We start from the raw sequence: 26,383 nt of genomic DNA on the forward strand, positions 1-26,383 counted from the left end.
GTGGTCAGCAGCTCGATGTCCCAATGGAGAGCGGTGATGAGCGGCGTCCTCAGGGGTCAGCACTGGCACTGTTTAACATCTTTGTTGGTGACACGGACAGTGGGATCGAGGCACCCTCAGCAAGTTCCCCCCTGACACCGAGCTGTGTGCTGCGGTGACACGCTGAGGGAAGGGATGTGCCATCCAGAGGGACCTGGACAGGCTGGAGAGGGGGGACCTGCAAACCTCATGGAGTTCAACAAGGCCAAGGGCAAGGTCCTGCCCGTGGGTTGGGCAAATCCCAAGCACAAATCCAGGCTGGGCGAGGAGTGGCTGGAGAGCAGCCCCAAGGAGAAGGGCTTGGGGGTGTTAGTGGGTGGAAAACTGACTGTGAGCCAGCAACGTGCGCTGACAGCCCAGAAAGCCACCGGTGTGCTGGGCTGCATCCAGAGCAGTGTGGGCAGCAGGGCGAGGGGGGGATTCTCCCCCTCTGCTCCGCTCTCGTGAGAACCCCCCCTGCAGTGCTGGGTCCAGCTCTGGGGGCACCAACAGCAGAAGGACACGGACCTGCTCGGGTGGGGCCAGAGGAGGCCACGAAGATGCTCGGGGGGCTGGAGCACCCCCCTGTGAGGACAGGCTGAGAGAGTTGGGGGGGTTCAGCTGGAGAAGAGAAGGCTCCGGGGAGACCTTAGAGCGGCCTCCCAGGACTGAAAGGGGCTACAGGAAAGGGGGGAGGGGCTCTTGATCAGGGCGGGGTAGGGATAGGATGAGGAGTAACGGTTTTAAACTGAAAGAAATTTAGATTAGATGCGAGGAAGAAATTCTTCCCTGTGAGGGTGGTGACGCCCTGGCACAGGTTGCCCAGAGAAGCTGTGGCTGCCCCCTCCCTGGAAGGGTTCACGGCCAGGTTGGACGGGGCTTTGGGCAACCTGGGCTAGTGGAAGGTGTCCCTGCCCGTGGCAGGGGGTTGGGACTGGATGAGTTTTAAGGTCCTTTCCATCCCAAAACATCCCATGATTCTATGAAAAGCAGGCGGGGCCCAGGGCGAGGAGGGGACGAAGCTGCTGTTGGGGCTGGTGCTGTTCTCTGTCGGGGCGCTGCCGGCTGCCCCAGGCGGTCACAGCTGAGCCCCAAGTGTCAACCTCTGCACGGTGAAACACGTCAGTTCTTCCAGGCAGCGCGAGGAGCCCCTGGGTGGTTCTGCCCGGTGCCGTCCCCTGCGAGGGGACCCCAGCGCAGCCCCTTCCTTTGGCCGTGCTTCACTTAAGCTTTTTCTCCACTGTGAAAAGCTGGAGACTTTTGCCTAAGACTTCCAAAACCCAACTTTACCTTCTGGGTGACAGAAGGTCACAGCTGGGTGGGAGACAGCCCAGAGTATTTTCAAAATACCAACTCAAACACTAATTCTGAAGGCCAAAAGGAAACCAAGAATGTGAAAAAATGAAGAAGAGAAGCTCTCACCTCGTTAGTCAATAATTGCCTCCTGTAGAACCAACTTCTTAGGAACCGAAAGCAAACTTTAATAGTTCTGACGATAAAAGAATAGAACTGTTGAACACACTTTCTATGCACTATAATGAATATATGTACAGAAATACAGTGAAACTTTCTCCAATACATATACAAAGTGATACTTTGTGCATCGGTTACAAACAGAAAAGTAGGCTGTCCTTACGAGATCGTTAACATACCATAGCAGAAGTGCCCTTACAGTTTCTGATAAAGCAAGTTAATACATTTTTAATTATGTAATTAAATGGTTAATTGAAGAAAAAACTTGGTTACATGTTATAACTTGTTCAAGTATCTGAAAAGAAGTTGACTTTTGAAGAAGCTAAGGTCTGGGAGATTTTTAGTTGCTGTATGATGTAAATTATGATTTCTTCAGTGACTTCATAACTAATTAAGAAGGGGAAAATAAGGCTTCATAAATTAGCTGGGAAGTAGGCTGGCTGTTACAAATTAAAAGCACTTTGTCGTTGCGGCAGCACCAGTATGTACATATTAACAAAACGAAAAACATGCTGCCATCTTCCCGTCAAACACCGTGTTTGAACGAACACACCGAACCACCGGACACGTCACTTGTTCTCCGCTCTCCCTGTTCCACGGCAGGAGCTTGTGATGGGTACGAGGACGAGGGTGTTGAACCGAGGATGAGGCGGCTGCGCCTCCTTCATGCATCGCCGGGAGCGCGCCCGGTTTACACCGTCTTCCTCTCCGAGCCCTCGGCGGGCTCCGCTTTCTGTGCGGGGAAGGCGTGGTGGTACAAATGTCTGTGAGTGGCGGCTGCGCTGTACAGTTTGTACAAAGCCTGGGGAAAAAAAAAAGAGGAAAAAAGATGGTTCTGGCCCCAGCCCCGGGGTGTCTGACCTGTACAGGCTGTGCAGCGGCGGTAGGATCAACCCGGCCACGACAGGCGGTTTGTTTTGTGCACCAACACTTGATTGTCTCACACGTCGGACGGGGAAAAGGATAAAGCTCAGCGGTGCGCTAATTTTTCAAATGTCTCAGCTATAAGAGGAGCTACTTTGAGTTGTAGTAAATCAAGGCCTACCTGGAGGATGAGTAAGGGATTTATGAGGGGTTGGATATTTTTCTAACAGGTTTCACGCGCTGCGGTTAAATTTCTGCATCCTCAGCATTTTGTTTCTCACCACCGGGCAGATCCAGCTGGCATCACACAGAGGGCTTTGCTATGTAATGGCTACCTGGTTTGCCTACATCATTTTTCTGCAGATTAATGCAGAATTTTCAGATTAATGCCCAGAATTCTGCAGATTAATGGCCCTCCTGAGGGGCAGAGACAGGCAGGGACCCCCATACCCAGTGCCACCGGCACAGATGGGGCTGGATGCAGAGGAGCTGGCCCTCACGGCTCTGACATCGCCATTTCAAATGAAGATGTGGGAAAAATAAAGAATAAAACCCAAGAAAACCCAACAACTGAAAACCCACCAGCTCCAGGTGGGACCTGAAGCCTGTTGGTGAGCCAGGACAGGGTGGCAAGGCGCAGACGAGGGGGAGGAAACCGCCTGCTCCCAGGGTGACACGTTCCTGGCGTGAAGCAGGCGAGGAGGAGGCAGCAGCAAGGAGGAGGGTGGGGGGGTGAGAAGCCTCCGGGGGTGTTTGAGGCGCCGCTGCCCGCAGACCAACCCGGCCCCAGGAAATGGTGACGGGGTTTTGCCCGTGAGTGGTTGGGGATGGGCGGGGAGGGCAGCGGAGGAGACTTCATGCAGCTTCTCTGGGTTTCCTTCTTGAAAATACACCTTCAAATCCTACATAAGCAACCTCGCAGCATTTTGTGCTATTTGAGGCTTTTTTAACGCCAAATCAGTCTCACAGTGCTGCCTTTGACTTGGCAGGATTTGTTCAAGAGCTCATCAAGAGCAAAGACCACGTTCTGCCTCTTGCTGTTGCACAAGCCCAAGCAAAGCGGCCAGCCTGGGCTGGCTGCTGGGGGAAACAATGGGTTGATTTTTAACTTTTTTTTTTTTTTTTTAAATAGCCTTTTGGACCTGTACCTCTTTTAAGAGCCACTCCTCCCAGAACTCAGTGGCTAACAAGTGTGGTGACACTGACAGCTGAAGCTGTCAGGTTTGGCAACACTAAAAGATGGAGCTGGCTTTTGTCACAGCCGGACTGAGGCACCTGGCTACAACGCAGGATGAACGTTCGTGTACAGTAATAGACTAGTAAGGATGCCTTTTTTTGTTTTAATGAGATGCTGATGAGGCTTTGCCTGAACAAGGCTCCAGCCACCCTCAGCAAGCAGCTCAGCGTTGTACCGCTGGGCAAGCGAGGCCACACCGAGCCCGGCCTCCGAGGGCTGCCCGGGCTTCTCTGCGTGGCCACACCAGCTCCCCTTGGGGCAATTCCCTGGCCAAGCAGGGTGAGAGGGGCTGGGGAGCTAAAAGGTGCCCCCCCAAGCTCTGCGTTCAGCTTACTCAATCTGATTTTTGCCCAAAACACAACATGGGGGTGCAGAGAGGCCTCACCAAGTACAGGGGCTGCTTGGCTGGTGGGGAGGGGGCCCTGCCTGTGCGCTTGGTGCTACAAAACAAACTGGTGTTTTGGGTTGACCTCTGAGGAAAATCCCCAAACCAAACTGATGGGCAAAAGATGAAAATCCTCATTGGAACAAACACCCTCCCTGCCCAAATCTCTGCCCCGCTTGGCTTCCAGCACTGCCTGGAGCACAGCGCCCATGTTTAACCCCCTTTCCCAGGCATGTGGATCACAGGGAACGACCCGAGCCCAGGTCGGTGCGGGGCCAGGCTGCCGCCGCTGCCCAGAGCCCTCGTGGCTCCCTGTCCTCCGCAAGCCCAAAGGCAGCGACGCGGCTGAAACATGCATCTGGGTCAGAGATGCTTCTCCCTGGGAGCCCACGGGAGCCGAGCGGTGTCATGCAGAGAACAAGAGCCACTTACCTCATTAGTGCTTCCCTGGGGAGAGGCATTGGGAAGAAAAAAAAGGGAGAAAGGGGAAAAAGAAGAAAAAAAAAAAAAAAAGGATCTCTGTGTATCACTCACGTCCATGGGAGCGCATGGTGCTCACACCTCTGGCCACAGCCACTTGCTGGTGCCACCGTGGCTGTGTATTCCCAGTGGGGTTTGCCCCACATAGGCTCTCCCTCTTGCAGGACCCCTCACAGCTCCGTCCACCCGGTCCCGTCGCCACGGGACACTGCTTGCAGAGGACAGAGCCACGGGGGCTTCGACCCCACCGGGGCACCGAGCCACGCTGGCCAGCCAGCCACGCTGGGCCAGTACCACCCGTCTGCGCGGCTCCTTTCCCGGGAGAACCCTCCCTCTGGTTGGAACGCCGCAGGGGCCAGCCGGGTGCCAACAAGCAGCTACAGGCACTTTAACCTCTTTTATTTTTCCCCCAGTGGGGCAAGTTGCAAGCAGGCAGCGGCTCTGGCTTCCCGCGTCCCTGTTCTTGCTTAAACCCCTCACTGGTTCCTGCACTGGGACAGGCTTAAATACACCCAAAGGCAGCCGGGAAGTGTCCCCGAGCAAAAAGCCACTGCACGGACACTGACGGCACCACAGCGGGGTTTGCTGTGGCTGCTCAGGCTGCAGAGGACAGGGCAGCCAGGATGAACCCGCCTGGGAGCCGGGCGATGGGCTGCCTTCTCCATCCACCTTATTTTAAAGGCAGCTCAGCTGAGCAACACCGCTATCCAGCTCGGGAATGAAGGGATTGAATAAGAAATGCTTCAATTTTTCCTCCCAAAGCTGCACATTCAGCTCCAGCTGCAGCTCTTGGGGAAGCAGGCAAACATGCTTGCTCTCAATCCAAACCTCGCTGGTGGATAAAAAGCAGGGGAGGAGCAGGTAAAGCTGTGGAGAACAGCCCTTTCTGCCTTGGAGCACTACAGAAACTAAAACCCACGACTGCAGCTGGTGGCTTCTGAGGGCTGAGCAAACAAGGAGCTCACCCCGGCGCTGCTGCGGGACAAGCAGGAGGCCATCGCAGCCCTTTAGATGTTATTTCAGCACATGGGCCCGCAGCTGCGTTCCGGTGGGCTGCTCCCCTGGCTGGGGCAAAGGGGGTTTGGGCTTCCCCCGGCAGTTCTGCAATGGGGAGGGGAAAGGGCCACTGGAGAAGGGGAAACAGGAAAGACCGAGGGTTAAAAATACTGCGGCCATGGGCTGTGAGATAACCCTGCCAGGGCCGGGCACAGCAATGCAGGAGGGGGGGGGGGGGGGTGATTTCTCACTAGGACCATTTTTAGAGGTGTTCCTGTTTGACATTGGGGCCCAACCAAGACTTCCACATGTTGTTTGGAAAAAAAAAAAATTAAGAGCCTGCAAGACCAACTGACCCAGCACAGCTGTGGCTGTAACGGGAAAGCAGGGCCGAGGGCCGAAACTGGCAGAGCTGAGACCCGGCCTCGGTCTCTGGCAGACCTGGAGAGAGCCAAAATCTCTGTCCTGAACCAGGGGAGAGCTACGGGTCTTTCTTTTTGACATACAGACACGCACACACCGGCTCTGGGAACACCTCCCCCCGGGGACCCTGGGCAAAGGTCTGAGGCTCCACAAACTAGCATTTGGTGATGGGTAAGACAAGAAGAAAGAAAAGGCAGAATGAAACAGCTTGCTGTGAGTTTTCTCATCCCCAGCCCGGATCTACACAGCTTGTCTTTCACACTGGGCAGGATTCAGAGGCCCAGGCTGGAGCAGGGGAAGGGGGGGGGTTGGCACCCAGCTCCAGCCTTGCTGTTCTCTCCTGCTCTCCAACCCATCCCGTAGCTCCTACCTGTGCTACAACCACAGGGCAGTCCCACCCAGGCCCATCTCTGGTCCCTAAGATGTCTCCTCCTTAAAATCAACTCCACAAACTGATCTGAAACCATTTCCTCTGTCCCTGCTTTCCCCATCTAGAAGGTCTAAGGAATGGATTTAAACTCATCGTCCTGCTGTCTGAAGAAGACAGGGCACGGGTCTTCCCCCCACTGATCACAGCACAAGCAGCTGGATCTGCCCAGCCAGAGCCTCTAACAACCCAAAATGCAAAAACCATTTCAAAAGGGAAGGAAAAGCCCCGGGAAACTCAATGCTTAAGAACTTGGCGGGGTTTTTTTTTGGTTTTGGGGTTGTTTTTTCTGGTTTGTTTTAAATCAAAAGCTCTTTATCCTACCTGGTCCCATAACGCTGCGGCCACTTGGTCTATTACTGCGCCCAGTTCTCTGTACTCCCCAGAGTATCTGATATAAGCCCAGGTACACAGTGTGATAAGTGTCAAGCCCATGATCATGTTGCACAGACTGGCTATGATGTCCAAGCCAATGAAGCCGGTCACTCCAGCTATCACGTAAGTGATGAAGATGACCACAAAGAGTGTGGCGGGGGTGCGGGCGGCGTGGAAGATGTTCTTGCTGTCGTTGTGCTTGATGTACTGGATGTAGAGCTCATCTATCTCGTTCTCCAGCTGCTGGAGGTAGCGACGGCTGAACTCCTCCCCACCCATCTTCTTCACCCCGCGGAACAGCTTCACAGCCTCCTCTTTCAGCTCCATGTGTTTGGTCTGGAGGTCGCTAGGTGCAAGGAAGGGCTTGTCCCCACCACAGACCTGCATGGAAAACACAGCACAATCACTCCAGAAACCTCAGCACCCACAGCTCCTGTGCTGAGCCATGCAAACCACTGGAATTGGGGCTCTACAGGTTCCTGGTTGGCACGGACATCCCGCAGGAAAACCTCCACGACTGCGCTGTCCATCTGGGGGTTAAAATGGGGCAGCGGGTGTCTGCACTGGGAAGCTGCATCCCACAGCTCCCCTGCTCAATTCGCTCACAGCCCAAACCAGGATCTCAGGTAACACCAACAGCTGAGCTACGCTGACCAGCAGGACCCTGAACACCATTATTTTCTCATGCTGGAAACTCCACAGCATTTTCCTTCCACTTTGGGGTATGGACATGTTAGTTTTAAGGCCCAGGGTGGTCCACGGACAGTTCGGCCACGCAGCTCTGTAGCTTTTTGCTGCCAATAAGCAGCAATCTCCAATACTGATGAACGGAGTGGGGGCCTGGAAGTGGCTGGAGTCTGAGCTTCATCTTAAAACATCACAACCATCCCCTCACCAGAACTGAGAGATGGGCTGACAGGGCAGGGCATGGGTGAAAAGCCAGTGATAATGACTTGAGCCCCTAATTAGCACCAGCCATAGCAGGGGTTGCATGGTCAAGCGGTGCTGCCACCCCACTACCTCACATTTTGGGGTTGCATCCATCCATGCCGGGGAATGCTGGGAAGAGGATGCAAATTCAGCGGAGGCCACGTGGTCTGCAAAAAGCTGCCATGGGATGAAACAGTGAGCATTTGTCAGTCACCTTCCCTGTCCTGCCATACCCTGAGCAGGCACTGCTCTCCTCCAGCCTGCCAGAAAGCCCCTTTTCCACCACGAACACAGGAGAGACCTCCTTTGGGATGCTGAACGTGCAGCACCGTAACCAGTCCTGGCCAAGCCCACGCAGGACGTTTTCTATCAGGAACCCAGGTGGGGAGGTTTCCCTGTGAGGACAGGAGAGCCAGGAGACACAAGCGCTGTGAAATGACGTGCTCAGCACCACCTACCTCTTCCATTCTCCTGCTGTAGGTGTCTTTGGCAGTGGCAACTGCTGCTAAATTGTTGGCTTCTGCTGTGGCCTGCAAGAAGGGCAAAAGGGGCGCAAAGTTTAGCAGCAGAAAGAATCACAGAATCACAGGATCATCAAGGTTGGAAAAGACCTTGAAGATCCTCCAGTCCAACCATGAACCTCACACTGACCGTTCCCAACTCCACCAGATCCCTCAGCGCTGGGTCAACCCGACTCTTCAACCCCTCCAGGGATGGGGACTCCCCCCCTGCCCTGGGCAGCCTATTCCAACGCCCAACAACCCCTTCTGCAAAGAAATACTTCCTAAGAGCCAGTCTGACCCTGCCCTGGCACAGCTTGAGGCCATTTCCTCTTGTCCTGGCGCTTGTTCCTTGGGTCAAGAGACTCATCCCCCCTCTCTGCACCCTCCTTTCAGGGAGTTGTAGAGGGCCATGAGGTCTCCCCTCAGCCTCCTCTTCTCCACACTAAACCCCCCCAGTTCCCTCAGCCTCTCCCCATCAGACCTGTGCTCCAGACCCTGCACCAGCTCCGTTGCCCTTCTCTGGACACACTTGAGTCATTCAATGGCCTTTTTGGAGTGAGGGGCCCAAAACTGAACCCAGAAATCGAGGTGAGGCCTCACCAGTGCCGAGTCCAGGGGTAAGATCCCTTCCCTGTCCCTGCTGGCCACGCTAGTGCTGATACGAGCCAGGATACAAGATGGGGTTAAGAAGTGTAATTGCAGAGAGTAGTGGCCACTGGCTGCCTGGGTACCCATGGTTCACATGTTCACTGCACCCTGGTGCACACATACAGAATTAAACAGCTCCCTTGTCTTTCTTAGCCAAGTGTGCTCTCCCCAGCCTAAGATCATCCCGTATTTACAAGTCCAGTCTCCTCAGTCCCCCCAGACAAAAGCCTGCATGAAGAGAGGATTCCTACCCTCCAAGCCAGCGCAACTTAAAACTTTGGCTTTGGCTGTGGGAAACAGCAAGAAAGCAGATAAAAGGCTCAGTCATATGTAAACAGCTACAGCTGCAACCTCCCGCAAAGCCGCCTGGCTCCGAGAGCAGAGCTGCAGCCCAGCAGCTGCTGCCCGCGTGCAGGGCCGGGTCACCTCCGATGCTGTTTACCTGAGGGGGAATAATTCCAGCACCACAGTCCGGCCGAGGTGCGTGAGCCGTGCCAAATCATTCCAAAAGGGCTGTTACACTAAGGCGTTTGGAATAAAATCACAGAAGACCCAATGTGCTCCACTAGCTGGACATCTCTGACAATTAACTGGAAATCAATGGCAATTACAGCGCGTGAATGCCCACCAGCTCACACTCACATACCTGCAGCATCGACTTGGGGTGTGGCAATTCTTCCCCTTGGTAGATCTTTATGTATGCCTGCAAAATAGTGCACAGAAAATGAAATCACATTGAATTCGGCATACATGAGCAACACACAAACACCCCCACCCAGTTCCAGACACAGCTTTAACAGGATGTTAAAAGCACAGAAGAGGAGGACATTCCTGGCACAAGATGGCTTTGGCAGGGGATGCTCTGTCAGAAAATGCTACGTAACATGGCTCGAGGTCGACTCCTTGGGTGGCCTGGGTCAGTCACTCAAGGCTCTCGCTCCACCACTTACACTAAATATCTCTACCATCAGATTTGCACCTACCTCCATCCTTCACTGAAGGAGAAGGAGCCAGAGTCAGGTAGCCCTGGAGAGTAGGTGGTGAGAATTACTCACTGATGTCTTGCATGAAAATGTCCCAGTAGTCATGACAACAAAAATAAGCTTTTTCCAAAGGCAATGGGAATACGGCCCTCAGTCTACCTCCCCCTGGTCCCCAGTTCTCGGGGGGGGGGGGGGGGGGGGAAACAGCCCTGCCCACTTCTTGTGCTTAGTGCGTGGCCAAATACACAACTGCGAGGTGTTTGCTTTCTGCAGCAATGGGAGCCAGCACTATTAGCTAGACCAACAACATTTCCTCCAGCTGGCTTGCCTGCTGCTGCTTTCCCGTTTAATTACAGCAAAAGTGCAAGTGTGCCCCAGATTAATAAGCCAAATTTCTCTTAAATAAGCCAATACCTTAAAATACTCCACAAGGCCTCGACAGGTGATATGGTTTCCATTGATCTCCTTAACATCCAGGCTCTCGGGACTAAGAAGCCAAGGAATCAAAATCTTCAAGTTCTTGATGAACTCATCGTCTATTTCTGGAAACAAAACCCAGTGTCATCAGCACCAGCCCAACGTCAGACTTGTGCTTCAGTGTGCACTAACATGAAACAAGAGTGGGAGAGTCAAGCCAGAGGCTCAGACACCCTGTAATTTTAGTGATGTGAGCACTCAGAAATGATCATGGCCCCAATTAAGTAGTTCCTTAACCCGTGGGCAGAATATACAGCTGTGCGTATAGCCACAAACCAGCCTCATGGTCTCAAAAATACTTGTGCAAACACAAATGTGACTGCATGGGAAAAAAAAACCAACCCTGCTCTTGCTGATGTGCACGCAGTGCTGATAGCCAGAGCGTGGCATCTTCTTGCCTAGACACATACACAATTTGCAAACCATGACCTTGATTGAGCCTACAGGGCACAGACACGTGTTGTGTCTTCCCTCTGCTCTGCTCCATGGCACCCGTAGTGGAAATCTTCTGCCAGGGCTCTCTGGTTCTCATCTCTGCCATCTCCTGAGCCAGCAGGTAAGACTTTTTGTGCTGAGTTCTTAGTTGTCTATGAATCCATACACAAAATTCTCATTGCAAAGCATTTTAAAGCTTTTGCAAACCATTAGGCACTTGGTACAGGTACACTAAGGACTCCAGCAAGTGACTGTGCATTTAGACTGCACCGTCAGACACCCCTCGGTGCAGGTACCAGGAACAGGCACAGTCGTTGCTCCTACCAGCCTGTCCCCTTTGCCAAAGCACAGAGCTGGGGCCCATGGGCTGCTTGTGTCACTTTAACAGAGGCAGACTCATCTACTAACAGGCATTCTTACAGCTTCATAGTGTCCCACACGTATTTATTGCCATTTAAATTAAACTGTACAAGGCCAGACACAGAAAAAACAATCCAGCATCCAGGCATTTGGAAGGTAAGGAGAGAGGGGACGTTTCCCCACATTTCTTCCATCAGAGCACAAAAAGCTGTGTACAGCTCTGAGGGAAAAAGAAAAATGGTGTCAAGAAGCCACTGACAACTCCTGTGCCAGTTCTGGACATACCACTTGTTCAATACTACTCAGCACCCAAAATTAAGGGGGGAGCTAGCAGAGATCAGCTCAGTTTCCATCAGGGTGCCTCCCCCCTCGCCTCGCTGTCCTGCTTGCTGGTTAGCATGGAGTGCCAGAACAAGTCTGATCACCAGCCAGATAAAACCAGAGAAAAAGTAACCTCCTTCTGTCTGCTAATTTATTTCAAGTGACTAATGGGCTACTTTCTCTACTGCTAAGATTGCAAGCAGCCTGTAACCAGAGATGCTGGTAAGCAGTTGGTTCACAGCAAGCAACTGAAAAATTCCACAGCATGTGGCTCCTTTCAAGGTGGAGAATCTTACCACGGCTTTTTTTCCTTCCTCTCTTTTTTTTTTTTTTTTACCTGTTGAACTAAGTCTGCCCTGTTGGGAAACCACTGATCAGATAAGTCAGGAAGATTAAATATTCCTTGGAAAGCTTTTCAAAGTGAAATAAAGTTTCCTTGAGAGCACACATAACCGGCCTTCCATCCTCCACAAGCACCAGTCTGCCTTGCAGCAACCAGTCTGCACCGCTCTGCATCTGGGCTGAATTGCCAGTGAGGAACAGGAGTTAATTGCAGGCTTAACACCGTGTCCATAAACTCCCTATCTCAGCCCTGCCTATCCATCATCTGTCCTGAAAATGCTTATTGCCAGTGGCTCTGAGACCTTTTGGCCTCCCACACCTTTTCAGCCTCCACCTCTGTCCCAAGTTAAAAGCACCTGGCAATGAATGGGCAGCTGCTGGACTTGGAAGAATGAGCCGAACATGTGTTGGGAGGAGGATCCAGCTCCTCTCCCAGAAGTTTGAGCATGGAAAATACTTGTAGAGGTTTTAGGAACCAGCGGGACAATCCGCCAGGGCATCTAAAGTATCTGCTTAAAAACCAGACCTTTGCCTTCATACCTTTCAGTTTTCCATCGAAATTAGGGTTGGTGGCAACTTTCAGGCCCGGGTGAGGTAAGAGGAAGCAGGAGATTTTGGTGAAGCAGGAATGGATGTGCTTTCTGACGTTCTGCAGCTCTTCGTGCTGATTTCCTGAGACCTGCAAGAGACCGGTTTGGGGTCAGGGGGTTTCCTTCTGATGGGGACACCCGTAACACTGGGCCAGCAGTGCTGGCAGGAGCATGGAGTACTCCACACTGTGGCTGCTTAAAGTGAGAAAAGCAACAGAGAAGGACACCCCGTAGAGATATGCCACGTGAAGAGAAAAACAAGGCTCTTCCAGCGACAAAGGAACAAGCGTATCTCCAACCACATGCCCTGGGGCATGTTATTATCGTTTGGAAAATGTGCATGTCCGTGTATGACTGGAATACAAAAACATTTGGGATTTCCCACTAGGGCCATTCTTGTCTTCCCTTTAATTAGGTCTCTCGACTATCAAATCGCCTATGCATTTCCTGATTAATCCCAGCGGAGCCCTCGCCTATCAGTTTTACTGTACAACTACCTATTACTAAAACATCGTTCCTGGTCTCTAGGGAATCTGCTGGCTCCCATCTCTAACGCCTCTCCCAGCTGCTCCCAGCAAGAGAGCCCCAGGGAGCCTGGGCTCAGGCCTAGCACAAGCAGCCTCAGCCCTCCACTGAACGGGGCAAGGAAATTCAGTCTCCTAAAATGCCTCTTCTGTGGCATCTGTTGTCCCCCAGATCAAGGTCCCACCCTTGTGTCCTGTGCACTCTTCATCACAGAATCATCTTGGTAGGAAAAGACCTTGAAGCTCCTCCAGTCCAACCATGAACCTCACACTGACCATTCTCAACTCCACCAGATCCCTCAGCGCTGGGTCAACCCGACTCTTCAACCCCTCCAGGGATGGGGACTCCCCCCCTGCCCTGGGCAGCCCATTCCAACGCCCAACAACCCCTTCTGCAAAGAAATACTTCCTAAGAGCCAGTCTGACCCTGCCCTGGTGCAGCTTGAGGCCATTCCCTCTTGTCCTGGCGCTTGTTCCTTGGCTCAAGAGACTCATCCCCCTCTCTGCACCCTCCTTTCAGGTAGCTGTAGAGGGCCATGAGGTCTCCCCTCAGCCTCCTCTTCTCCAGACTAAACCCCCCCAGTTCCCTCAGCCGCTCCCCATCAGACCTGTGCTCCAGACCCTGCACCAGCTCCGTTGCCCTTCTCTGGACACGCTCGAGTCATTCAATGGCCTTCTTGGAGTGAGGGGCCCAAAAAATCCTCGCAGGTGATGGCAGTGTATTATGCAGATTTGCCTCTTCACTCTCCGTCACCCATGAGAGTGCCCCCCAGGCTTAGCACTGCTCATTCAATGAACCCAGATGAGAGAGAACGCACCTTCAGCCGCTTCTCCAGAAATCTTGCGCCGCCATCAGATCCGTAGGAAAACTCATACGGGAAGCTCCAGTCACGAACAAGGAATATAAGGGACTAGAAAAAGGAGACAGAAACACAACAGGGTCAGTGCCATACAGTGCCACTGAGTCAAAGTTACCAGCTGCTCCAGCTCGGAAAAACTCACCTCTCAAGGGCATTGCTCTGTTTGCTGCTAATCGCAGGACCAGGACTGGCTACATGAGACACATAACTCTGCTGTACCTTATCAAAAAGGGGTTCACAAGGGAGTTCAGGGCCTCCTTCCCCTGCTCAGAGCCCGCAGCAGTGGCAGAACCCCCCACAGCACCCTCGCCCCCATCTTTGTGCCACAACAAGACCCAGCCCCGAGTCTCTGCCCAGCTCCAGCAGCATCTCACACCTTTACTGGTGGAAACACCCCTCTGTGCAAGGCCACCCCAGTACTGAGACCATGCAGACTCACTGCACGGGTGGCTGTGTCCTACAAGGGGAAGGAGGGAGGAGACCCAGGACTGCTGTACGACTGTTTGCTGGGTGGCAGTTTGATTCCCTAGCTTGAAGAATAGCGTCAGTCAGTTAAACTGCAAAACAAGAGATTTTTGCTAACCAGGACAAAAGGCAATGAGCTCCCTAATTCCAGCCACATTTAGTTCCATCCTATGGGAATTTTACAGGCTCATTTTTTCAGCATTTTTCACTGGGCAGCCTTCCAGACAGACTTTTAATGAGAAGCAGATGCAGGATAACGAGGGTGAATAAGAAATCACTGGCTTTTGTAATCTTTATTGAGGCATTCAAAGTTCCTATGCAATAAATAAATAAATACCAGTACAGTCAACTTTTAATCTTTAGAAAAAAAATGTTTTCAGAAAAAATCCCATCTCCAGTGTCTCATCTGTGCAAGGGACCTACATCCCATGTAACAAATACACAGTTTGGAGGGGGAAGGCCTGAATGCTGAAGCCCAGGAGGGCCTGGCAGGGCTGCCAGGGTTCCTCTCAGGCACATGAATAAGCAGGTCAGCAAGTGGAATCCATTTCATTGGAATTTCCCTAAAAATTGTCTATGTTTAGAACAAAGATATAGTGGAGGGAGAGAAAAATATTTCCCCTCCTTATTCCTCTTCCATAAAACATCAGGAAAGGAAAAAATAAAAAAGAGAGAAGAGCGAGTTGGTCATTCCTAGCTGCATGACAAGCCACAGCAACTGCACCCAGTTAGCTGTTTCAGGACGTTCTGTTCTTTCTAAGACCATGAGATGGACAAGTCCATGTTTAGGACTTTTCCACAAACACATTCTGCATGCCTCGCACTGTTTGACTCTGTAATTATTTTCTTTTTTTCTTAAGGAAAATTGTTCTAGACATGCTGTCTTTGCCATGCCTCAGAGCCACCCTCGGCCCAAACTGCCAGACACCACACACAGCCTTTGCAAGGGCATCACAACCAGGACCAGGGTCTGGTGAGGTCTCGTGGGGCAGATTCAGCGAGGACACACCGTGGAGAGGAAACGTTCATTTTCCACTGCCAAATATTTCTTCCCTTCCAGCAGGATCAATGCAACTGCCTTGCTATCAATGTTTTCTCTACACTCCCTGCTTGGCAGCATTTTCCTATAGGAGCCATCTTCCAAAGCCTCCTTTGTAGCTTTGTACATTTTAATAACAAAAGAGGTTCAGCTTGTTTGATTTACAGGCCTGGAACCTCACCCAGAAGAAACTCAAGCTGTAGATTCTCTTCTGCAAAGAGAGCTGTCTCAGTTTAAAGCCTGCAGCTACCAGAGAAGCCCCTGCATCTCTCGTTAGGCCACCCTAACCATTATATTGCCCCCTCATTAACAGTGTGCTCCTCGTTGCTAGCCTGACTTTGCCCAGCCTCAGCTACACTCACTGAGCTGCACACTGCCTCGTCCTCCCTGCTAGAAAAGGGGTTTTAAACTGACAGAGGGGAGAATCAGATTAGATATAAGGAAGAAATTCTTCCCTGTGAGGGTGGTGAGGCCCTGGCACAGGTTGCCCAGAGAAGCTGTGGCTGCCCCCTCCCTGGAAGGGTTCAAGGCCAGGTTGGACGGGGCTTTGGGCAACCTGGGCTAGTGGAAGGTGACTCTGCCTGTGGATCTCCGTTGCTCACCTGGCCACATCACCATCGATCCTTCCACCAAGTTTCAGCACATCCACAAGGTTACCACCAGTTGTTTGGTATTTTTCCCCAGATCATTAATGAAGATGACAGTGAATCAGAGAGACCTTGAGGGGGAGCCCCAAGGAAACACTTCTGAAGGATGATGATTCCCAATTAAAATTAGTTCATCTATCAGTTAATGAGTTTTTTAATCCATTTACAATGGATTAAACCAGACAATGCAGATTTGGTATGTTGTTCACTTGCTTTTAATCTGCATCATAGGGAGATAAGGTTTACAGAAAGCAACATATCATGGTGATAGTTACCTTTATCAAACAAACTCACAGTCTTTTAAAAATTGATAACGGGATTGTTTGACAAGACTTGCTATCCACAAAACTGTGTGACTTGACAGCAATTACAGCTTTTGGTAAAATCAGGGTCTATTATCCAGTCCTAATGATTTAAGCATATTTAAAAGTTTCCCCTTACAGCCTCCCCCTTACTGATGAAGTAGAAAGTATTTCACTTTCACTGAAATATTTGGCTACATTATCCTGATAGTTTTTAAATAAGGAACAGAAATATTTATTTAATGTCTGGCTTTTCTCAGTACTACGTTACAATTTTCTCCTAGCTCTTGCTACTACAAGTAGTATGTTTCTACTGGCAGCTTTCTAACATCGTTTATCAGTCATCTGCCCATGACAGCATCCGATATATCCTCAAAGCTCCCCAAAATCTCAATTTGTCTGTTTCTTGTATTTTTTATCCTTTTAATTTTATTTCCACTTCCTGACTACAGACACCCTATAAACCCCTTAGGCCTTCCAGGATGGTGGTGAGGACAGCAGTTCTGTTTTTAGGTTGGAAGGCAAAAGTAAAATAGCTGTAACCTGTTCCCCATCACTATTTGCATTTTTACAGCACGTTCTGCTCTCTGCTGTTTTCCACTTTGGGAAGCTCACAAACCCCCACCCAGCTACCACCTAACCTACTGGGGATGCCAGCTGGAAGTTGGATCGAGCCATTGGGAGTGCCAAAGAGCATCTGGTTAAAGGAACAACTTGTACAGGGTAAGGCCAGAGCCCCACAGAAGGTGTTTTCCTTCAATTTACCACCCCGATCACACAACAAGCCCTGCAGCTCCACTGCGGCCTGGGGACGTCTGGGGACCTCACAGCATGGCTCCCTCTATCCCCTTAGGCCCTCTCCCTGGCTCACACCTGGTCCCACAGACCCTCAAAAGCTCTGAAACCTGTTCAACCACCTTCCCAGCCTCCCAGGATTCAGTGGAGCCATAATCAAAGCCCATCAAAGACTCAATCTGTTAAAGGACTGGAGCTTTAGCGAGCTGCCTCAGCCATGTCACGGGTACCTTCAGCTTTGTCCCTTTTCACTCATATTCCCTCTCCTCCTGGAAGGGGCTGTCACAGCCAAATATCCTCCCACCCCCAGAGCTGCTCACAGCTCTGGTGTCCAGAGCAAGCTGGCGTCTGCCCGACACTCTCCATTTTTTTTTGAACACCAGCTTTTCACAGGTTGGAAAGCAGCAGGGTGAACAGATGTCACTTATTTAAAGTTAAAACCCCACTTAAACCAAGCCTTCCCACAGCTCTGCTGTCACTCACAAGGGCTCTGATCTAATCCTCGTCCTTTCATTTTGCCAGGAGCAGGGATTCCCAGGGCAAGCGGGTTCAAGCCTCTCAGAGTGAAGGCTGGGCAGAGTCCCCGGGTAGACAAACCCGCTGCAAAACCTGCTTTCCAAGCCCGGCAGGACATCTGGCAGGACAGGGCAGAGCTCTGGGGATGGCAGGGGTTCAGAGAGGAAAGAAAGAGGGATGTCAGATGTATTTGGAAGGCTCTTTGGAGGCAAGGGAGCACAAAGCTTTTCCTCCGTGCAGCTGAGCCAGTCCCCAGGCATCCCCATCTCCTCCCGTCCTGCAAACTGCAGTGACACCTCGTGGTGAAGCCACCCGGCTCGGGGCCAAGCCACCTCCGGCCAGCGGGCCACCAGCTGGCCAGGACCCTCGGACTCACCTGGAAAGGTTTCAGGAATGTCTCCTCCATGGCCAGCCGGCCGTATTCGGTGAAAAGCTGGAAAAAGAAGCAGAGAACAACAGGACTGTTAGCTTGTCGGGCTGCACGGCCGGACTGCGGGCCACACAGGCACACGCGGCACGGGGCAGTTGTTGACTCGGGACTAACAGCACCATTTGAGGAGCTGGAGCAGAAACTGGCTGGCTGTGTGCTTTCAGCTCACATCTGAGAGGCACAGAGAGCTGTTATGGAGAACCATACTGAGCCCTCAGGTGAAAGATCTCAGCCTAGACTCTTTGGCTGCTAAATCTGTGAAAAATGGCTCAAGCCAGCTGCTTGCTGTTGCTCTCATACCAATCAGAAACTTCACAGGCTACAGGGGACTGCTGGAGCCCCGCTCTCTTTAAACACTCAGTAAGAAGCAGAATTCAGAAATAAGTCCTTTCCCTGCAAACCCCCACTGTGTAAAGACTGTAAGATCAACATACCACCAAGATTTGAAGGCTCTCCAGCCTCTCTGGACTGTAATTTCTAACTGAAGGCACAATAATGTATTTCACAGATGCCTAGAAACAGGTCAACATGTTAAACAATAATGACTTAAAATCCAAAGTGAAAGTTGCATTGGATAAGTTCAGTGTTAAAAAGGTATGATTGCTAAAAATATTTACTGACTGAAATGATACAGTCTTCAAATGCTGATTTTTCCAGCTGGACTTTTGTTTTTCTTTCCTTTTTCTTAAGCTCCTGGAAAAACCTACCTAACAAATCAATCAATTAATCACCTAAACAGAAGAGAAAGCCAGAGCTAATAACAGGAAATTGTCAGGACACCTGTGCCACAAAAATCCCATTAGTTGCTTGTCTCCAACAGTAATTACCCTTAGGGTGATCTGTATGGAGCCAGCACCAGCTGTCAATATCCAGGCTTATAAACCAGTTCCTAACTTCTTTGGGCTTCTCCTAACAATGCAAAGGTCCCATCCTACAGTGCGAACAGTGCAACTTCTGCCTTCAGCTTCCCTGTCCCTTCAGATGAGCACTTTTACTGCCCCTGCTCAGGGAGCAGCAGATGGATGCTCACAGCAGCAGGAGTACAGCCAAGACATGGGTAACTACCCTGGTTCCCTCCCTATTACCAGGAACTTTATCCCCCTTGCTGCAAGTCACTGCATGTTTCCAGCCCCATGGATCAGTCCTGGCCTCTGATGGGTCTCTGCTCCCCGAGGAACCCCAGTATAATCCCATGGAAGGGCACACAGGCTGCGAGCTGTAACCAAACTGTTCCTGGCAGACCTGTGACAGGTGCTCCACACTGAGATGGGCTGTGATGGGTACTCTACACCTGCCCTACACAAGTCTGTTTGGTATTTCTCTAACCTCACCATTAGAAAGTCAACTTAACTCTCTCTGACTGCAGCAGCACCCGTGACAATTTGTCCTTGCACTGTGGATTTAAGAAAAGTTAATGCTCTCCACATTGCAGCAGCCTCGTACACAGCTGGAGACAGTCACCACCTCCCCTCTCAGTCACTTTTGCCTCCTGACTTACCAGCCTTGGCTCTTTCAGCCTCTCTGTGCCCTCCAGCCACTCGCTGCAGCACAAAGCACAGGCGTGGGCCCTTTCCAGCTCCACAGGCTGTCAGCCTCGAGGAAGACACATGCCCCGGAGACAGGAACAGTCCTTCCTGGCAAGTGTCCCACTGCCTGCCCTGCCAAAGGACCCAAGCCCCCAGGAGCCATGCTACAAGAGCATAGGTGAGACAGGTTTCAACCTAAATGACTGTTCCTCCCTGCCCGTGAACCAAAATGAGAGCGGGGAAACTGAAAAATATTTTGTGGCTACAAATGTGAAAGTGCCTTTCCAGAGCAATGCAGCTTGCAAGCGCAGAGCATAATCCAGGCAGCTCAGTGACGAGGAGCAGCAGGGACAAGGGTCTTACCTGTAAGTGCTGCAGATCATCCTCCTGCACATTCTGGGACAAGTTGTAAACCTGCATTTAAAAACAAAAACTTCTGAGCATCTCAGAATGGCCCGTCCTTTGGGCCAATACATGGGTTGGCGTGGTTAGAGCCTACAACATTATCATGGGGACACAGCCAAAGTCCCAGCTGGTCCATGGTGCTGGTACAAGACAGGCTCCAAGCACAGCTGTACTGCTGGACAGACTCCCACTGACAGACAGACAGGCACTACTCTCTGCACAGCAAAACACTCCAGCACAGGAGCATCAAGCGCTGCCATCCACCAGCCTGGAAGCCTGTTAGTTCAAATAATGTTCCTTTTTCCCCATTTTTATGATGTGCTGAGCTCTGCACCAAGACACAGCTTCCATCCCTTTCACGCTGCCCTCCAAGAGCAAAGGCTGGATGAGAGGAAGGGACGCCCAAGCGGGCTACATGGTTACTGGTTGTGGTGGTATAATTCTCACCCCTCCTCGTTGGGCTGCTTGGTGCTAGGTGTGATTCCATCCACCTCCCCTGAGCTATACACCAATCTGTGGAGATAAGGACTGCTAATGCCCCCTTAACAAGCCTGGCTCCTGCCCTCCTGATTGCTCCAAAGGGTTATAACAGCCCGTCATCTCCCAAGGGCCTGGCACACCTGTGCCTGGGATGTGGTCAAATGGGAAGAATAACAGAGTTGCACATTCATCAAGTTCTTGTGCAACTGCTGGAAGACACCAGAATACTTTGTTGTTCGAGCTGGGCGTGAGCAAAAGGTATCTGACAAAAGTCAATTATCTTGGACCCTATAAATTGTGACCACAAGGGAGACCCTTTGAGCTCACCTGGATTGCAGCAGGCCTGTGACCAGCATCTCCCCTGAGCTGGGACGCCTCTCAGGTATCAAAACCCTTAAGGTGTGGTCTGCTGCTAGAGCTGACGGAAGGCCAGGGCGAAGTCAAGCCCCTCGAGTCACAATTATCGCCCATTGAGGAATGCCAAGGCATTGTGAGTACTCTAAACTTGAGAGGAGGGAAATTTTACTTTGAGCTAGCTTCTTTCACCCACTCTTTCTCTGCTTACTGGTGTGTGTGGGTACATACTTCATTCTACTAGATCCGAATAATTTTGTCTCTGTGTGTGTTTGTACATTTTGTGTTTGTGTATGCGCATGTACATAGGTATAGATTTAAGATACCATAAAGTAAGTTAGTGTGAATCTTGTCATCTTAGAATCTGTAAACAAGTCACTATTTTTTATAACATTTTCTGAATTATTTGGTAATGATCAAGTGCTGTTAGTTGTTAATAAATCTAGATTTCCTGTTAAATCATTACCATGTTAATACTATCATCTGCAACACTGGTGTGTGAAAACCTCCAGCCCAGAGGTTTCTCCAGCGGCGCCGAGACAAAAGCACACCCAGTTCCCCAGACCAAGGTCCTTTCCTCTTTGGTAGCTGAAAGCAAAGGGGTGCAGCAGCTGCTGCTCCTGCTCTTGGGGTGAGATGAGGCGAAGAGACTGTTCCCTGTGATGATGGAGGCATGTGTGAGCCCTGCACTCAGTGCAGCAAACACACTGGCCTTTCTCTCCCACCAAAGGCCCTGCCTAGCTGCTGCGTTAGCCTGGTGCCAAGCTACTGGGTTTTTGTCATTGTCTTTTAGGAAGTGACTCCTGGAGACATCCCCCTTCTTACCTGTATCGAGCTGATCATTGTGCTAAGGGCAAACACAGTGGCCGAATCCCGCAGGGTGGACTGGCTGTCAAAGGTCCCCTGCGTGTCCATCAGCAACACCGCAACCTGAGAGGCAGAAAGCTCCACGTCACCTTGGCTGCAACCATGCAGCATCTGCATCCAAGCAAAACCATTCTCAAATGCCAAAGGGGTTTGGGGGTGAACGTCAGCTGCATTATTGTGCTGGGAATCTCACTGCTCCTGCCTCTGACTTAGAACTGGTGGAGGACAAAGGAGAAGAGCATCCCCAGTCACTCCTGATGGCGCAATGACTCCAGCAGGCAGCAAAATGAGGGGAGGGGACTGCTTTGCTCCTCAAATACTTGCTGTCAGTGCAGATGGGTCTCTTCCCAAGTCTGCATTAGCTTCACATCACAGAAACCAAACATGGCAGCATATCACAGCTCCTTAACCCAAAACACATTCAGCCAGAATCAGAAATCACACCATGAATAATTCAGGGCCACTCCGGTGCTGGGCTCTTCATTAAAGAGGAGGTGAATACAAATATTCCTGGCTCTAAGTTGAATTTGCAGGATGCCCCAAAATCCAGTTTGCATTGTATTTTATCACCCTGAATGAAGACACTCCACCTTACCGCTATTGCTCTAGGAAAGAGGAGTAGTTAGCAAGGACCTCAGATTCAAGATTCCTGCAAATAGCAGAGAAATAAACTCTGGGATGCCCAGAGTTAAGAGGGACACCAAGACATCATATCAGGGACACCTAGACATCATATCAACTCATTACATTAAACCCATTCATGCTAAATTAGGAATATGGTATTGAAAACCTTCTCTAAACTTGCACAGGCATTTGGGTCACCTAAGACAAGGCAAGACAGTCTTACAAAAGCTGGGAAAGAAAAAATGAGCTGACCAGCAACAGACAGCTATGCAACAGAGAAGCACACACCTTTTTACCATCAGGCTTGTCCACCAGGAAAACCTCGCTCCATATCTGGATTCCAGTCGTCTCCCGCTCAGACCCTCCCCTCCAGGAGAAACCAGTCAGAGGCTCGTTGTAATCTCCAACCCAGTCCACTGCTTCCTGCGGGTACGAACAGAAGTTGTTGCTGGAGTTCTCACCTCACTTTGGGTTTACATTTTTCCTCTGTGCGGTCTCCACCCCAGTGCTGGAGGGGGGCGGCCCCTATAAGAGAGGTTTTCTACAGGGCAGAAAATGTGAACATCTCTGCTCCAAAGTCAGGAGTCCACCAGAGACCCACTGGTGCACAGGGCTCTAGAAGGATCTTCTCTATTTTCTTCTCTATTCTCTATTTTATTTTAGGAAGCCCATGCTAATGAGAGGCTTGAGCATTCTTAGAGCACCAAGCCTAGAGCTCATCCCTGGGTGGTACATGGGAGCAAGGAGCAGCAGCAGCCTACCCCTGGGAAGAGCCACCTGAGCTGGAGCCATACCTTATTGTACATGTACCGCAGCATGAAGTCCATCAGGAATGATTTTCCTTTTCTAAAAGCTCCAGCAACGGACACAGCCACGACCTCTTTATCTCTGACAGCCTCTGAGAGGAGGATGCGGTTCAGTGCGGCTTCATCCAGTTCAAAGGAATGGTCATCTTTGACAATGAGGACTTGCACTGGTCCTGCCTTCCTCACGGACTCCTCCTCCTCTGAGCTCCACTCGTAAGTCTTCTCTGCAAAACTACCTGCGTAAACAAGTAAAACAAAAAAAATAGAGCTGTTAAGGTCCTTCTTCTGCAAAGCGCAGAATCACAGACAGCAGGGCTGGACAGGGTGGTAACAGGTCAGCTAGCCCAAATATCCATCCTAAAACAGCATCGTTCAGAGCAGATGTCTGTCAAACCTGGCTTCAGACATCTCCATGCAGACTCTAGGCTACTTTGGGGCCACCTGTCCACGTGCTCCCAGCAGGCAGAGAGTTCCCTGCCAGAATCTCCCTTGACAAAACACACCCATTACTTTTTGTCCTACAAGAGCTGACATGGAGAACATCTAGATCACTCTCTTCTTGCCTGCAACAACTTCTTCCATGCACAAAGACTGCCATAACACCTCCATTTAGCCTTAACACAGGCCATAACACCTCCCTTAGCCTTCTCTTGACTAGACAAGAAAGGTCCAAGCCCCACAGTCACCCCTTGCTGCTCACATCATCTAGGCATCTGACTCCTCTCCTCTGGACCACCAGGTCCTTCCCGAAGGCTCTCTCAAAAACAGACGCAGTATTCATGCTGAGGTGTCTAAGTACCTCATGTTTCTATCAAAGGACACCGCCTTTACGCATCCTGTGTGACGGCTGTTTCTGTAGCAACAGCAGAGTCCTGCTCCATCTGCAGACTGCACGAACGCTCGAAGCGTAATCTGCTGCTTCTGCCATCAACCTCATCAACGGCCTCCCCCGAGACAGCCCCAGTAGGAACCAGGCCACAAAGACACATGCCCATCCTGATAAAAGCCACCTCTTCACTCCCAAGTGGAAAGCAGACGTAAAGCACAGGCACTGCTCACTCTCCCACTTCTAAAGGGCAAGGTTCCCTGCGGAGCTGCTCCCCGGGGCAGAGGCGAGCGCTGCCCAGGCTGTGTAGAGTTCATACGGCTTTACAAGAGGGTCTCACCTCCGCGCCGGGACCGGGGAGAAGGGACAAGCACGACGCTGCCACGGGAGCCTTTGGAGGGGCCGGGCAGGGACCCAGCGTTCAGTCACTGCGGCCACACTCGGCAATGGCAGCGTGCCAGACAGATTCGTATCACCCGTGTGATCCTCCAGGCCAGCGCAGCCGAGATGATTATAGCTTTTTACAGCTTTTAACGGCCTCACGGTCCGTTTGGGCTGCTCTGTGTACCTGCCACGATACAGGGGAAGGATGCGTTTTAAGGCCTGTCATCCACAGACAGCCCTGGGGTTTGCAAAGAACAGGCCAGCTCCAGTAATTTTCCTTTCGCTGTCTCCAAACTTCCCGGCACAGGGAAGAGATACCGAAGGTGATTAATTATGCCAGTCAGCTCACCTACAGCCACGTGACATCTCCTCGCCAGCAGGGAAGGGAGCGTGTGATGGAAAGTTCCCCCACATTTCTACAAAAACTTCTCGGTTTGTTGGCTCAGGCTGCAACTTTCCAAACACAGTAGCCTCAAGTTAAATCTCCCCAGTCTCTGTTTCAGACCCTGACCTCGGGAAATCAGTTTTCAGCCAGTCCACGTCTTTGAAAGCACAAGGACTATGTGTGCACATGCTAAAAGGCAAGCTATAAATACCAAGAGGAATAGGGTTTGCCCATTGTGGGCCTCTTTATAAAGAAGCTTCCAGAAGCAACTTTGTATTTTAAATAACAGCAGTGCTTTTGTACGAGTTTCTGATTTCCTATGATCCTGCAACAAAATATCAGGATCATTAAGCCTGGTTGCTAGGGGATTTCTGGTGGCTCTCGGACATATACTACAAGCTTTCTTTGCTCACAGTTGAAAGACAAAGATCTTTTCTTCCCAATGCTTGGAGGTTTTTTAGCAAAACAAAAGTCCCAAACACTCTGAAAAGCTAGATTCTCCACCAGACTACAGCAGCCGGGGACCAGCAGCACCAAACTCCCTTCAAACACCAGCCCCTGCCCCGTGTCACTGCTTAGGGACCTCCAGGAAAAAAAACCTTCCCATTTCAAATACACGGACCCAGGATCCAGCCACACATCGCCAAATAACTTGAAAAATGAAGGCCTCTGAGAGCAGTCAGTCCTCTTGCTGCACACACCAAACACCACTTCCAGCATTAAGATCTTCCCAGCACGTAAGTATGGACAAGTAATAAAGGGCCACAGGCCTGTGGGCTCTTTTTAAGCTCTGCCACGCTAAAAGTGCCATATAAAGTCCACGATAGGAAATACCTCCTCTCCCACGGTGTTTCCCAACACCCTGCTCAGCTGAGTCAAAACTTTTTTTCTTTTTACAGCTGCACAGAAAAGACAGTGGAGACATCCTTGTATAGGATGTGACTCGTGGCAGAAGCAGGAAAAAATCTGTAAATCAAATTAAATCTAAACATTTCTGACTCTAGCCAACCTAGGTGAAATAGCTGTGCCACCTCCCCAGCCCAGACGAGTCCCACCTCCGAGGGTGAAGGGCACCAGCATTTTACTCATCCCACATGAGCAGAAACGGGAGCTGAAGCCAGAGCACCCAGCTGGGTACCGAGGTGGGCACAAACCCTGCTGTCTGTGGGCTTCACGCAGAGGGAAAGGCAGCAGGGGTGCCCCAGTTCAGCCAGCTGAATGGACTGCCAGTCCTGGTCAAGGATCCGAGCACTGTGACAGGGGACAGAGGAGACTGTCCCATCCTGCTACAGTTGGTGCCAGATTCCTGCTGCTGTTGGTGCCTGGATGGGATCTCCCAGGTTTTCCTCTCCCTCCAGTTCAGTTGCTGGAAAGAGCGACAACCAGTGCAGAGGAGCAGAGATTGTGTTGTCCCTTCAAAACATCAGAATCTGTAAGGAACATATTTATTTTTTTAGCAGGTATTTATAAATTTTGGGAGAATGTCTCCAGACACGGGTAACAGTCCAAAGCGGCCATGGTTTCCATCACCTGAGCACCAGGAAAGCCAGACTGTTTGTACCACACGGGTAAAATACAAAGTATTACGAGCAGGATGTGTTGATTACCCATCACTGGAGATATCAGGAGAAAAGGCATTATATTAAGCAGGTGTGTGAACTAATTTCAGCCCTGTTATCTCTGCCATCTGCAGACAAAACTATTTTTCATGTTTATTTCCATGTGATGAAACTTCCACGTTCTGTTTATTAGATTATCTGCCGCATTGGAGAGCCAGATTATTTTATAAAATGGCTGCGCATTACTGGAAATCAATTATCTTAATTGGTCTTTCTGGCATAAATTAGTTATTTGCTTTGAAGGAAGTTGTACATGGTAATG

General features: G+C 50.8%; 1 protein-coding gene across 8 annotated transcripts in view; it reads right to left on the bottom strand.

Annotated features, from left to right (window-relative positions):
* Positions 1-1,475: 1,475 nt before the first annotated feature.
* The window catches only part of ATL1 (atlastin GTPase 1), a 33,214-nt gene continuing 8,306 nt past the window's right edge, over positions 1,476-26,383 (bottom strand). For 3 of the 8 annotated variants that reach the window (XM_074869228.1, XM_074869227.1, XM_074869232.1), the window contains exons 2-14: positions 22,896-23,143; positions 22,390-22,524; positions 21,436-21,540; positions 19,735-19,785; positions 17,792-17,848; positions 13,610-13,702; positions 12,218-12,356; positions 10,157-10,284; positions 9,406-9,462; positions 8,067-8,138; positions 6,628-7,059; positions 4,410-4,424; positions 1,476-2,293 (exon numbers count right to left, since the gene is read on the bottom strand). In XM_074869228.1, coding sequence (XP_074725329.1) covers positions 2,183-2,293; positions 4,410-4,424; positions 6,628-7,059; positions 8,067-8,138; positions 9,406-9,462; positions 10,157-10,284; positions 12,218-12,356; positions 13,610-13,702; positions 17,792-17,848; positions 19,735-19,785; positions 21,436-21,540; positions 22,390-22,524; positions 22,896-23,143 — 1,643 coding nt within the window. In that variant the 3' untranslated portion in view covers positions 1,476-2,182. The other 5 variants (XM_074869225.1, XM_074869230.1, XM_074869229.1 and 2 more) reach the window with 5 other exon arrangements.

The sequence above is a fragment of the Strix uralensis genome, chromosome 4 (genome assembly GCF_047716275.1).
Source record: "Strix uralensis isolate ZFMK-TIS-50842 chromosome 4, bStrUra1, whole genome shotgun sequence".
In the NCBI taxonomy this organism is placed as follows: Eukaryota; Metazoa; Chordata; class Aves; order Strigiformes; family Strigidae; genus Strix; species Strix uralensis.